This window comes from Trachemys scripta, chromosome 19 (genome assembly GCF_013100865.1).
Source record: "Trachemys scripta elegans isolate TJP31775 chromosome 19, CAS_Tse_1.0, whole genome shotgun sequence".
NCBI lineage: Eukaryota > Metazoa > Chordata > Testudines > Emydidae > Trachemys > Trachemys scripta.
The window spans coordinates 10821239-10836334 of NC_048316.1; the positions used below are offsets into that span (position 1 = coordinate 10821239).

General features: G+C 41.3%; 1 protein-coding gene across 1 annotated transcript; it reads right to left on the reverse strand.

Moving 5' to 3' along the window:
• Positions 1-956: 956 nt before the first annotated feature.
• On the reverse strand, positions 957-15085 carry LZIC (leucine zipper and CTNNBIP1 domain containing). Its single transcript, XM_034753149.1, has 7 exons — positions 14988-15085; positions 13619-13747; positions 10748-10883; positions 9432-9530; positions 8598-8693; positions 4017-4098; positions 957-2900 (listed from the first exon to the last, which is right to left on the reverse strand). Exons 2-7 carry the CDS (start codon positions 13717-13719, stop codon positions 2842-2844), a joined length of 573 nt encoding a protein of 190 aa, XP_034609040.1. The 5' UTR covers positions 13720-13747; positions 14988-15085; the 3' UTR covers positions 957-2841.
• Between the last annotated feature and the right edge of the window lie 11 nt (positions 15086-15096).

Consider the following 15096-nt stretch of genomic DNA (forward strand, 5'->3'; position numbering starts at 1 on the left):
AGGCACAACTCTACTGATGTCAACAGAATTATACCTGCTTTTACTTTAAATTAATTTGTCCCAGAGTTTCATAATCTCACACTCTGGATTGAAAGCATCTGATATTCATGAACCATTATTAGTTTAGAAACAATTTTAAATATTATCTTTTTTCAGTATTTGCCTTACTTAATTTTTATAATTAGGGGCAGTTACATGAAAACAGGATCTATTTTTCTTTAAATTCTGTCTGATCTTTGCCCATCTTAAGTCACTACTCTCTCTTTGACAGCAAAACTGGTTGCTATAGAAATCAAATATTTCAGGTAAGGAGCAAGGAGATAAACAATGTTCAGGAAAACTTGCAAGTTGTCAAGATTTCCCATGAGGCCGCAGTAACTAACTAAAATTAAAGATGTGAAGCTTTTAGAAAGTTGCTTTCACTCACACATCAACAACTCTGAACACAGAGGCAACTGCTTCTATAGTAACAAACAGTTTGAAGAGTCACCAAAAAATGAAGTACCACCTCCTAGGAAGATCAGAATATTATCTGGTGCTAAAAGCTCTTGGACACACACAGTCACCTCCTTAACTATACAGTTGAAAACCTTTATTCCTTCTTACTTGATAATTTACCATACTATAATGCTAACAAATCCCTGCATTTAATCATTCCATTCTGTAAATAGCTTTCATTTATTTAATAAAGGAACTAATTTTTATCAGAAAAATAATTTCAGTATCCATAGAATTTCTAAGAAATAAAGGGTAGATTTCTTCTCTTACCAGATTTCTGTCTCTATCAAAAGCTTGTTAGAATGGGGACTGACTGCGTCTGTGACTCATGAACACATCAGATTTCCACAGTCACGCTTTCTCTGTGGGGTGCTGTATAATAATAGTATGTCGCTCTACTCTCAGCCAGCTGTTCCATTTACCAATGATATTTCATATACTTCCTCCACATTTAAAGCTTTTTTTTTTTAAAAAGGGGGGGGAGGGAAGGGATAGTTTGTATCTAAAACAGCTAGTCAAAAGGGAAAAAATATAACAATCTTCATCAAACGTCAGAATCTAAATTGTGCAGGATTAAAGTGAAATTAATTCTCTGTATGAGCTAGAAGTAATAAAACTATCAGTGGAAACACAATTTCTCCAGATGTACTGCGATAAGGAACCTTAGGATTCTGGCATCCAGGTGCAGGACAGACTGAACCTGATAAGGAATTGGACAAGCTTATTTTCTTCTGTAGAAAGGAAAATAAATCCTAGCTGATACACAGCTGTAAAATGTGCATCTGAGAAATGTTCTTACGGCTGGAGAAAAGGTTCAGATATAAGCAGCGCTAAAAAGAGAAGGAAGATTGCATGAAAGGCTGTTAGAGAAACATCTACAACTCCTGGTATCATTAGGTCAACATCCAAATTTAAACTGAGAGGAAGACCTGGCACATACGCCTTCAATAAGTAGTCAAGCAAAACTCACCTGTGAAAAAAGATTTCCTGCTCAAATTGGCATGAAGTATTTACAGATACTGAACTAGAAAGTAACACTGCCTGTATTGTAACTGTTTGAATGATCCCCACTATTGAATGTACAGAACCAGTGTGCACAGATATTTTACAGTTACAAGAACAATGAATGGAACACACATCTAAAGCACCAAGTACAGTTCTTCCATTTGGACTGAGAAGCAACCACTACCCATCTACAAAAGCAAATGCGGTAAGCCCTATTTAGTCTATACCAATAGAGTCAGAAGCCTGATTGCCACACAGTAAAAAGCTGTAGTGCGCATAGGACCAAATTGTCTTCCAGAACCAGGCTAAGACCCTGGACAGTATGAGGTTTTATTTTGCTCCACCTAAACTCGGAGTTTGTCCTGGGTTTTAACCTAATTCTGGCCACACAGGTCTCATTTGCACTACAGCTTTTAACCATGTGGTAAGCAGGTCACGAGAAAACAGCATTGCAACTGACGCCTCTGATTTAGTTATAGCATAGACCAGGATTATGATTGGGGCTGTTTGTTTCTACTTACAACCTATTTCATGCTGCCCCAGAAATCTGGGGAAATAATGGTAGCTTGTAGTTGATACATCCTGGGCAACAGCAAGAGGTCAGAGTGGGCCTCTCACTGCCATTTCCTAGTGCTTCCCTGTCTTTTCAATACACGAGGTTAAATTACTCCAGAAGACTCCCAACAGGGCTTCCATTGTTTGCCAATCAACACTCAGAGATACAATGGCATTCATTCATGTCCAGAGCAAACATGCAGGCAGCGAATGTTGGTATGTGTACTCTCATTTTGGATTTTTTGGGAACAGTTTGTCTGAAATCCTGTCTTTCTACAAACAGTCTTTTTTTTTTTTTTTAAGTTACAATGTGTTTTTACACTTAAGCTATTCAGTAGGGACTAACTCCAGACAAGACTGAATTTTACAGGCAAGCTAAGGAATAGCTCTGAAAACTGACCCGTTTGCTGGGACTCGATGTGTTTCTGAAAAGATCTACTCACTGTCATCACATTGAAAAAGATGACATTTTAATAGAGAAATACACATTCAGAAAAGTGGAAAATAGTTGATCCCTTTCAAAGAAGACAATCATAGTCAGCTTTTGAAATACCACTTAGTGTTTAGCCTCAGAGCATACATTGCTATGGGGTACAGACACTGAGGTCCCAAAGTGCACTTTAAGACTGTTCACTTTACGTTGTCTTGTGACTAAGATTGAAGTCCTCCCCCCACCCCCACAACAGTTTACAAAAAAATCAAATGAGCAAAAAAACCCAGTTACAATATGATAGAAGTCCAATGTTGCTGACAACAGGAGAAACTCTAGCCCCACACACCTCTTCATTGCTTTGATTTTTCCACTTCAACACTAGCCAGAGCAAAGACTTTGTCTCCAGATCCTATGGAAGGAAAAACAAATAAAAATGGTCTTTATCCCATCACCACCATCCCAGATTAGAGAAACAGTAAGTTATTAGCAGGGACTGTGTTTTGGAGGGGTTCATTTTTGATACCTTAAATCAGACAAAATAACACAAGAGTACTTTTGGGGCAAGAAGTCAAACCTACATTTTGAAAACAAAAACATTTCAGGTATAACTTGTTAAAAAATGGGGCCATATTCTGGCTTCAGCTATATTATGTGCATGCCTGAAAAGCTGTGGCCAGGAAAGTAGCTGCAAGGCTGATGACATCCACCCAATTCTAACCCCCTTCTAAACCTAACAAGATCCAAGCTTCCCAGGACCTTTAAGCTAGAGCCATGAGAAGATGCATTTCAGGGTAAGGCCTCAAGTTCAGCAAGTTCACACACTGGCCTGGCCCTTCACACGTCTATCCCACAACGATTACCCCTGCTTCACTGGAAGCATGCAAGTGGCAAAGAGGAGTAGTCAGAATAGAGTCTCACAGAAGCACTGCTTTCTCCCCAGTTTGAGAAGCAACTGGACTGAAATCTGGCCCAGAAGAATCTAGATTTAATATTGCAATGTGTTGATATGCAACATTAATTGCATACTGAATGCACGTTCAGACGTTCAGTCTTGCCACTTGGGGGGCGGGGGGGGAGAGCATCTGTTTATGACAGTGGTGAGAGATGATGTGTTTCACCCCTGTAATGTCTGTTGCTATGGCAAGAAACTGCAGGGCTCTCAGGGCCAAGAAGGGAAAAGGCTTTTTTTCAGGAGTACTGGAAGAGGACAAGGAATTTGAGCAGAAATCATGTTTATCCCTAAAAATGTTGTCCCTATTTACTAGGTATAACTCCCAAGGCTGCCCCATTACATGGAACACTTAATGGTTTCTTCCACGTTAGGTTTCTTCCACATTGTACTTATTTTTCCATAGAGCAGTATATCTAAATTTCACCAGCATTATACTAGGACATATATTTTTAAGTGGCATGGATATTTTTGGTCAGATTTTCCCTTTTAGATCCCGAGTCATGTAGCCATTTCTTTCCACTAGTGCACGGGGATGCTGAGAAGCTTTGATGTTAGTTGTATCAAGAAACTTACCAAGGTCACTAGAGACTCTCTCAAACTGGCTGAGGGCTGCACCTGCATTTGCTGACAGGAAAGTCTCATCATCTGGAGTCAGCTGAACCAGAAAAACCATATATATATATGAACTGGACACCTTAATTGCATAATCTTTTTCACTTTGTAAGGATATGTATCTGTGTATATATGAAATATTTCATCCTGTAGGACCTGTGAATCTGATATGCTTTTAAAGTGATGGCATTATCTGACTGGTGTGAATGCAAAGTAAGCACTGGAGAAAGGTGCCAGATAGACAAAAATTCTTTCTGTCAATCAACAGAAAAGGGAGAGCACAAGCAGCGTTGCTGCAAGCTTTAGCCAATTGTATCAATGAACCTCAATGCCAAACTGCAGAGACTACCTTTAGGAGAGGAGGTCACCCTTCATCTTTGTGCTGAGGCTGTCAACAAGTATGCGAACCGCAATGGTGTTTTTGTGATTTGGACACCTAGCCATGAGGAACTGGATACCAGTCCAAACTTATTTCACATAGGCCAATGAACAGACCAACAGCTTTCAGCCACTACCTGCCATGGCCATATTAAAGCAATGACTTAGAGATGTCAATCTGTTTCATTACAACCCTGAACCATCTGGTCACGTGCATATGTATTTTGGTTTTTATTGTGTGGCACTCCAATGCTTTGTGACAAGTGACATTTATGAATACTCAGTAACGAACTAGCATCACAAAGTTGGAAAAGCCAGGAAATTCAGAGGTAAGATCAAATTATTATTTAGGAACTCATCAAGACTGTATTCTGATTATTAAAGCAAGACAGAAATTGATGTGTCTGATACGAGCCTTCCCAATTGTTGGTGTCAGCAATATGGCAAATTCCCACGGGTGAAGCCTGCTGCATTCCTTTAGGAGCCCTGAGCATCCTCCCTGTTTTGTCACCTCACACCCACCATCTTCAAGGACCCAACTCTCCTAGATTCCTTTCCCAGGGTTTGGGTGCCCTGTCTTTGAAGCACTCCCAGGTCCCAGCTACTAATGGAATGGGAGTTTGCACCTAGAAAATGAGCCCTTACAACTATGGTATTCTGGAAATACCCTATTAAAAAAAAAAAAAAAACCTCTTTCAAAAGAGAAAAACAGTATAGCTCTAACATACTGATAAGGCTAGTTTACTGCACTGTACCAATGGCAAAAATGTAACACTTGTGAAATAATTATTTAGATGAAGGAAAGAACTGAGTACACATCAGAATAATGGAGAGCATGAGTTCCCTTTAAACATTATAGGCTCCTTTCCAGGCTTTAGTTCTTGAAAAATATAAGATATACTACAGCCATCAGGTAAAGGATGTCAACACTGTAAAATTACTAAAACACTGGAGAAAAATTATTATAAATAAATTACATAACTTAGCTCTGCTGCATAATTACTCATTTAGCAACCTGTTGCAATGCAAATGCTTTGAGGACCATCTCATGATCTTTAGCTCTTATATAGCATTTTATCACTTCAACGTGTTGTACAGACATCCAATTAATCTTCACAATTCTGTGAGGTAGGTTAATCTTAATTTTAAAAATAAGAAATACAGGTGAAAGATCATGCTCAAAATACAGAGTACCAGTTAGGATTAGAACCCAAGAGTCCCTGACCCTTATCTTCCTGTCCAATATACTATGCCCACAGCCTCTCATGGAAAATGCTGTACACTTAAAGATGTACTGAAATGCATTTCAACACAACATCCTAAATTAAGAGATTGGATGGAAACACTTAAATTACAAATAAATGCTTTTTAAACCAAAGTATTTGAAAATCATGTCCTCCTTCATCCTTCTCAACCACCCAAATCCCAGTTCAAGTTTTTGTGCATTTCCTTTAGGACCTGATGAAATCAGAGTCCTGTCTACACTATAACTTAAATCAGTACTGTAACCAATTAGCCTCTTAGAGTCAACTCAGCATGGTTGAGCCCACAGAAAACATGGTAATATATGGCTAGCACTTTGAAAATCAGCTATATGTTCAGCACACTTTTACTTCTGGGGACATTCTGCACCAAGAAATTAAAAATTCTGCACACAATATTTCAAAATTCAGCAAATTTTATTTGTCAAAATGGCACTGCATAATCACGCCAGTTTCAATTATTTTGGTAATTTATTTCAAAATACCTGTCAGCCAGTAGGTCTAACAATACAGACACACACTAAAATTCCCCCAGGAGTAGAGAGTTAAAGAAACCCCTATGACAACCCAGGTCCTGTTTCTCTGTCCCCTTCCCTCCCCCGAGCCAAGCCAGAGGGCCAGACACCCACAACCCCTCTCTCCGAGTCCAACTGCAGCACCCCTCTGAGCCAATACACCCAAACCCCTTCCCCCCCAGAGCACAGCCACAGGGCCCCTCCTAGATCAGATACCCCCATCCCCTCCCACCCTGAGCCCAGACAACCACATCCCCTTCCCTCAGAGCTCAGACACCTGCCCCCTCTCCCCCTGCCAGAGCCCAGCTGTGGTCCCCCCTCCCCTCACAGAGCCAATGGATCCAGAGGGAGAAACAGTCTGATACTCAGTACCAGGCTTGCAAGGAGTTTCCTACCCTGCCCTCTCCTTCCCTCAGGGCGGGCGGGGAAGTGCAGCTACCAGGAACCCTCTAGCTTCCTCTCCCTCCCCCGGCAGTGTCTTCTATGTGCGAGCTGTGCTCTGCCGGGTCCAGTGGCCTCTCGTGGCAGCCATGTCTGAGGAGCAGGGAAATTCTATGCACACAACGTTAATTTCTTCAAAATTCTGCATTGCACAGTGGCGCAGAATTCCCCCAGGAGTAACACTTTCTGCAGTATACACAGATACCTTCCCTATCTGTACTTAGTACGTAACTGGTTCCTCCCTCCCAGTTTCTGTACCTGAAACAATATTCTACCTCACGTGTCTACTGGGAATGTCCAAGATAGCAAATGACAGCTGATTACTTTCTCTTATAATCAATTCATATAAACAAGATAGGAGGTGCGGCAGACGTACACACAAAAAAGCTGACAAAGGATTGTGCAGCTTTTCTCACAACTTTGTGGACACAGCTGCATTACTGGTTCAAATTAATGTGCTAGAGTTGTATTTACAGCATAGATGGGGCCCAATATCAAAAATATTGTAAGGAGTGCAGTTCCTTGCCTTGCTTTAGTAGTTAGTGACATTATTAACTCTCACAAGAGAAACACAGATACTTGAACTCAGACTTTGGCAGCTTAAAAAAAAAGTCTTCCATTTAAACTATAGTTAACTAAGTCTATCCAAGTAGTTTGTTAATGATTTAAGATCTTAAGTAACTTTTTGCAATTATTTCTTCCAAGCCATTTTAAGCATCAGCATCTTAGACCAGGAATAAAAATCTTTTGGAAGAAGGTATTGATTAAAATGAATACTGTAACTGGGACACAGGTGCATAAAATACAAGTCATGTCTTCCACACGAAATATCCAAACCCCAGGCACTATCAAAAGAAAGCAACTAATGGAATCCATTACAGACTAACACGGCTGCTACTCTGAAACTAATGGAATATTACTCAAGTAACTCGCAGCAAAACACATACCAAGACACTGGAAAGCTAATGTGAATCTGACATCACAAGAACAGGCATCTTCCTCAATGGAAACTGCTTCCTTTTTAAAGCTAACATACATGGGGACCATTTCCTTCACAGACTGGGAATAGGAAAACATAACTGTTCCCCTCATCCCTCTAGTGGTTAGAGACAACAATTAAGAGTCAGGATTCCTGGGTTCTATTCCCAGTAATTCCATACATACAGCAAGTCACTTAGCGTCCCTAATTCAGTTTACTCACCTGCATAACGGGGATAATACCTACCTTTCAAGGGTGAAGTAAGACAGTGTATTATTGTAAGCCTTTGATATTTTCTTTCCATGGCTGGGTGGTTAATTAGGGAACGAGTAGTATTGCAGCTTGTTTTAAGCAGGTACTAATTGATGTTAGTTATATGTCATGCACTCAGATGACAATCAATGAGTCCACTGTAAATTAAGGTCATGATCAACCATCTATGAAAGGGTTTATACAAATGCTCAGTATTGTTCTCTATACTCTCCATAGCATACTCTTCAGGGAGGCTGAGTGACACTGAAATTTAGGTTAAGTCTGATTCCCCTGATCTCATCAAGCTAGCGCAAGTATAAACAGCAACATAGCCATGGTAGCACAGGCAATAGAGGCACAGTTGGGTTTCAGGAGGGTTTGCATTTGGCACATCCCAACTGTGCTGCCACTGCCTGTGCTACGGGCAGCTACATTGCTATTTATGCTCTTGCCAGCTCAAGGAGAGCTAGTGCAAGTATGTGTACACAAGCAGGGGATTGACATCCCCTAGCTCGTAGTGTAGATGCAGCCATAAGGATGCTTCTGCATTACACAATATAACTGCATTTTCTCTATACATATTTAATGCACACAAAAACAAAACAAGTGTTTAGCAAGAAAGAACTTCAGTTCCCTTTTCATAGACTTTAAGGTCAGAAGGGACAATCATAATCATAGCTCAATGAATGACAGATATCAATGCTCATATTGTTACCTTCTCTCCAAGCTTCCTGAGGGCAGTTAGGATTTCCCCCTTCTGCTGCGTGTATAGGTCCCGTCCCAGTTTCCCAACCATCAGATCTCGGTCCATCTGAACAAGAAAGAATATTTTTTTCAAATGTGGAAAATTTCACATGAAACTAGTGGAAAATTAACAACGTGACCACCCCAAGAACCTACATTTAGATTCCTTTTAAAAAAATCTTGTGAATGAATATGACAATTGTGAAAGTGTGTGGAAAAGAGCTGTGAAAAAGCCCCCCCACAGCTCTGCCAGTGCCTTTTAATCCTAACTTCAGCATGTTTGGCTATTCCAATCTTGGACCAGTTCTGAACAGAGGTTGCTATTTATGTCAAGTTGTGTGGTAATATTCTGAGGACAAACATCCACTAGAATAATGCCACCACACTTCATTTCACTTGTATCCTATCCAGAATCTGAATCCAAATCTCTGGAGATGAAAGGCTAGTGCACCAGCCAGTCCCTCAATCTGAGTTCCAGGATCATGGCTCTTCTTCTGAAATTATATTTATATTGATAATGGAAGTATTTCTGGTGCTCAGTTTACTATTGGTTACCAGATTTTTTTTTTTTGGCTGTATTAGGAAAATGAGGGGGGGGAAGAAGGGAACACAAGTAACATTTTCAGCCTCCATGCCCAACAGTGAGATAGCTATTTGACGCTGACCAGATTCTGAAAGGCATCAGAAGATTCTCTGTCACCACAAAATTCACACTGACCTTTAATTTGTGGAGATTGGAAGGACAAAAATCAGGCCAGTTGAAATAAATCTATTAGAGTTAGATTCTGTCTCCAGGAATCTTTACCTCTGCCAACCTTGTCCGTAACTGCCCTGGCTGTTTCTTTGCAAACATTCTAATGACTTCTGGAGTTTTAAAAGCCTGGCTGATGGCTGCTTGTATAGCCTGGAAGAAAAAGAACAAGCTAAAAGAATGAGCACACCTAATAGCAAACATGAAATACAGACACATTACACCAGATTCACAAATGCTGAACAGCACCTTCTGACTCAGCTGGTAAGAGACATTCAGGCCATGTCTACAATACCACTTATGTCAGCAAAATGTGTGTCGCTCAGGGGTGTGAAAAACAGATACCCCTGAGCGACATACGTTTTGCCAGCATAAGTTTCAAACCATATATTGGGGATGGGAACAAACACAAACACTACACTTTCTCAACATTCCTCCTTGACTTTTGGGCTTTTTTGCTTTATTACTTATTCTACTCCCCTTATGGGATTAGGAGGCATAGTAAAAGTGTCTCTTCTGTTTCTGTAACACTTTGATCTTATTTGCATAACTAATTTAGCATTTCAATTTAAAATTCTTTTCTCCCCTTCATCCTGAAACTCCATTTAAATCATTTAAAGCTAGGAAGAAACTGGGACAGGAGGGCTGGATTGGCATTATGGCGGAGCTGGAGGGGGGAAAGAGAGGGAGAGAAAGGAACTAGGGAACAGATGTCTGTATTGGGACTATGAGGGACCCAGGCAGGAACTGGGGTCTGGAACATCGGAGGACTGGAGAGGAGCTAGGTGATGGGGGGAGGGGTGCTGGACTAGGGTTATGGGGGAGCTGGAGAAGGGCAGATTTTGGAATCAGGAAGGGGTCCCTAATCTGTTCTTGTACCAGGGTCCCCTAGAGCCTTGCTATACCACCCAGCAGATGGGGTAGAAACTTCTCACAATGTGTTGCCCTAAACCTAGTTGGTGGGGTCTTCCCCACCATCTTTCATATCAGACTCCACTTAACAAGGTGTCCGCTATATTTAAGCCCTGCCCTGGAGATACACAACTCTATTTCTACATATTTAATTACCCTGATTCTTAAATATAGCTTTAATTTGAAAGACTACAGATTAAATCAACATATTCTCGATTAATGTGGAATATTCATATGTTATATATGAGTTGGTGTGTGTAGAACAAATACAAAGGTGTAAATACATGTACACAGTCTGTATATGTACACATACACATATATACACATACACAGACACACACACACACACACACACACCAGTATGTATTTTCACCTTCTTTTTCACAAACTAGAATATGACATATGCTATCTTTAGAAAGATACCACAGAGGAGACTTCCAAGTATGAATCATCCTTACCAGCTGCATCCCACTGAGTTCATCTATCAAAGTCATATTTCCAGACATGATCTTCTTCAGTGAGTCATTGAACTCACTTAACTGTTCTAGAGTTTCTTTTTTGGTTTCTTCATACTCATCTGCATCCAGTTCCTCTCTAAAGGAAATTCAACAAGTTAATGAAACAACTGCTCTCAGAAGACAATGAAATAGGAGAATAATGACTGTCCAACATTTCCCTCTCTCAAGGGTAGCCTAGGAAGTTCTAGTCTCCTTGCAAAGGAGTCTCAATACTTCACTGCTGAAAAACTAAGAATTCTTCACTTTCCACAAGATCATTTTTTTAACCTTAATATTGTGCTAGATGAGGTAATACAGGGTAAAATTAAGAATAAAAGTAAAGTAATACCTATGTGTGGAGTAAAGGTCTCCACACCCATAGCTAGCTATGGTAAGGACGGAGCTGAGGCTTTGAATCTTGGTACCACGAGGGAACATTTGTGCAGTTCCAATGGGAACTACTTTTCTAAAACATACCTGAAGGTCAGTCATACCAGAGGCTTATTTCAAGAATGAACATGAAATAGCATCCTCAAAGAAGTAGCTTGTTTACAATCATACTTTCTTAATAATAATCATTCCTTTCTCCCACCATTTGTCTATTTAGATTATAAGCTGTTTGGAGAAGGGACTCACTTAGTATGTATATGTGCAATGCCTAATACAATGGGCCATAATTTTAGCTGGGGACTCCAGAGGATGATACATCGCTACCTCGATATAACGCAACCCCATATAACAGGAATTCGGATATAACACGATAGAGCAGTACTCCTGGGGGGCGGGGCTGCGCACTCCGGTGGATCAAAGCAAGTTCAATATAATGCGGTTTCACCTATAACGTGGTAAGATTTTTTGGCTCCCGAGGACAGCGTTATATCGAGGTAGAGGTGTACTACAAATTATTTCCCTTTCCCAAAAGGGTTGTACTCCTGACCCCAAAGTTTGCCCCATTATCTACACTCGTACTTCCTCTTCTCATACTCAGTTACAATAACCTTCTCTCTGAGCTCAAGAGGGCTGAACACTTCCTCAAGGCCTATGGCCAGACAGTGTGGTTTCTTGAGTTGCCCAAGGAGGCACTAGAGGAGCAACTTGAAACATACAGTAGAACCTCAGAATTAAGAACACCTCAGGATGGAGGTTGTCCATACTCAAACGTCTAACTCTGAACAACACGTTATGGACTTCTGCCACTGGGGAGGGGCTGCAGCCGTGGAGGGTTGGGGGTGGGAAGCACTGGGTCTCCAGGCTTCAGCCCCGCAGTTCCGTTCCCGATTTCAGGCTGGGGGTGGGGAGCGCCAGACCTCAGGGCTTTAGCTACAGGGGGAGCGCTGGGGTTGAGACCCGTGCTCTCCTTGTAGCTAAAGCCCTAGTGCCCCCCACAGGGCTGAAGCCAGGAACAGAGCCACAGGGCTGAAGCCCTGAGCCCCAGCACACCCTGCAAAGCAGAAGCCCTGAGCACCGGTGCTCCTGAGAGTCAGAAGCCCTGACCACCCTCACCCTGCAGCTGCACCTCCCCACAACCATGCTGAAGCCCTGAGCCCCAGGACTAAAGCCCCAAGGGAGTAAAGTATTTGTGTGCGTGCATCTCTGCTACTGCAACATTACTTCAGGTTCCAGAGGGTGTCCGGTTGACTGGCAAGTCCATAACTCTGGTGGTTTTATCTTTGAGATTCTACTGTACTGCCTCAGGTGAAAAGTACAATGGCTTGGCAGGTTTCTACCTCCTGCCAAGCTGGAAATTCAGGACCAAGTTCTGACCTTGGATACCTATGTGGAAATGGCCTCTAGATTACCAGAAGGCTTAGGATTTTGTGCAACTTTGTTAAAAATACAGTATTAGGGAGCAGGGTAGTCCCACTCTATAGAATTCTGCTGAGACCACATCTAAAATACTGCATGCAGTTCTGGGTGCCTTATTACCAGAAAGTGACTGATAAATTTGAGTGAGTTCCAAAAAGGAACAAAAATGCTTCAGAGGTTGGGATAATTCACTAATGAGGAAAGAACAAATACTATGTGTAGGTTGACGAAACAATAGTTAAGGAAGGCTAGACAAGGTCGCCATCTACAGCTATATAAAAATTGTAAACACGAAGGTTGGAGGCAAGTGCTTAGGGTGACAGAATGGAATATTACATTAAGAGCAATGGGATGAAATGAAGAAAAGGAAAATTTTACCAGAAGGAACCTTATGACAGTGAGCTGTATTAATTTGTGGAATGATTCATGAAAACAAGTGGTAAGAACTTTTAAAACTAGGTTGGACAAAGACATCAGAAAATTCACTGTAGAGAACATTTCTGCGGTGGCAGGAAGGTGGGCTAAAAGTGTTTTCCATCTCTGTTTTTTATTATTCCCTTAAGAGTGAATATTCAAGGACATCACTGAACCATTTGATTGTGTTTTCCAAGCTACACACAAAAACAAAATAACTATAATGAAAAACAGGGACAAACATCAAGAATAGCATTTTTTTAAAAGATAATGAACAATGAATTTTGAATTCTGTGAACAGGTGATGATTCCATTGTTCACAAAAGTAGTACAATGTCACACTCCACCTAAGAATTTCAAATCTCCAAGAAAAGTGCAACAAGTTTTCCTGGACTCTCTTTTTTCCTGTAGGGGCCATTCTTATACATGGAAAGAGTAGAAAAAGTTCATTTGAATTTGTCCTGCACTGTTTAATCCAAGCATCCTTATGCTGATTTAAAAACAAAGCCTCAAAGAACTGTGACAGGAATACTGAAAGGTGCAGCATTTTCTTCTGCCAGCTGTTGCCGGGAAAATATTTACATTTAAAAGGGAGACCCTGCCTTTTCATACCTGCACTCCTCCAGGTCTTGCAGCTGCTGCATTAACCTGTCCAACTGCTCTTCCAAGTTCTGTTTTAGTTTACTGGTCTCTATTGCTCCTCTTGAAGCCATTTTAAATCTTTATATGGAAAGTGCACACCTATAAAACAGAGCACATTTTATTGATATCCAGATATGTACCAACTGAATTTAAAAGGTGTCCTGGCAAGCAGGGACTCTACACTACAATAAAGACCAATGTGCCCTAGAAGTGTTTCTTAAGAGATGACCCATGAACTACCTATGATCTGCAGTATCTTGCCTGAGAATACCTGAATAAAAACATTTGGAGACCCAAGCAGTGGCGGATTTGGTAGGCTGGGCAGGAACAGGTGGTCTATGGGATAACTTTTCCCTTAAAGTGGTCAATAGAGTGAAGAAGTTGAATAGCCACAGCATATCAAAATGGAAACATGACTGAAACCAAGAAGCAATTACTAAAATCCTTAGTCCCTATATTATGGAATGGAATGCATTCTTGACATATTCTTTTGGGAATTAGATAAGCTAGAGAAAGCCTAGGCTTGGATGCCTGAGGCTTCCACACAACATTATTACAACCATCAACCTTAAAAACTTGTGGTGTTCCCAATCAAACCTCCACTTCTCTAAATAATCTCCACTTCTCTAATAACAAATTATCTGGGTTATAAAAAACACTTGCGTTCTTGGATAACTTGTTGATTGAAATACAGTTTAGGCCCAAAAACAAAAACAGAGGTCTTAACACTTGGAACTGAAGTCAATAGCCCTTTGTGCTATACTTAACAAGAAACTGGAAAATATCCCAGGCACTAGCTAGAAAATTATTAAACACTAAAAGCAACGGTGTGTGGGTGGGTGTGTGAAGGGAAAGTATTTTGGTTGGGGAGAGGGGGGCTTTAAATGTTAGGGGGGAGAAGAAAACTACCCCCTTCAAATGGGTGTGAGCAAATATATTTTTATCTAGCTCCTACCCACTCCCTTTTCACTAACTGGTAAAGAAATAGCAAACACCACCAAATAACCACAACTATACTAAACACAGTAAAAGCCAATACCACCTCTATGACTGTCCCTATTCTCCGATCTACTTCCCGCCACAGACTCCACTCATACCACTCACCCTTAGTCCCTATGCACCCTTGGGCTGCCCTACCCCCCCCCCCACAAGTTTACCCTAGCCTTTTACTTGCAAACCTCACACAGACGCACCCCCTACCCCTAGCACTCAAGGGGTAGGCCCCAGCCTCTTACTCATAGTTAAGTGATAAACTGTATCTTGACTATTGTTTTGGGGTGACAAGTGATGACCACCGCCCACAAGCATCCCTTCCCCGGGAGACGTGGACCGGCCTCACCTCACAACGTGCGGGGGGGGAGGGCTCCCTCACTCCATATCCGTCCCTCAGCCTCCAGGGCGGCAGGGAGACCCAACCACACCCACTTCCGGAAAAGGGGACAGCTCCA

What these genes read in the sequence shown, in the direction of transcription:
- LZIC (XM_034753149.1), bottom strand. Translation starts at nt 13,719, where the DNA reads ATGGCTTCAAGAGGAGCAATAGAGACCAGTAAACTAAAACAGAACTTG. An exon ending in AACTCAGTGGGATGCAGCTG is followed by an intron (nt 9,531 to 10,747) that starts GTAAGGATGATT and finishes TTTTTCTTCCAG; the next exon opens with GCTATACAAGCAGCCATCAG. An exon ending in TACGGACAAGGTTGGCAGAG is followed by an intron (nt 8,694 to 9,431) that starts GTAAAGATTCCT and finishes TTTCTTGTTCAG; the next exon opens with ATGGACCGAGATCTGATGGT.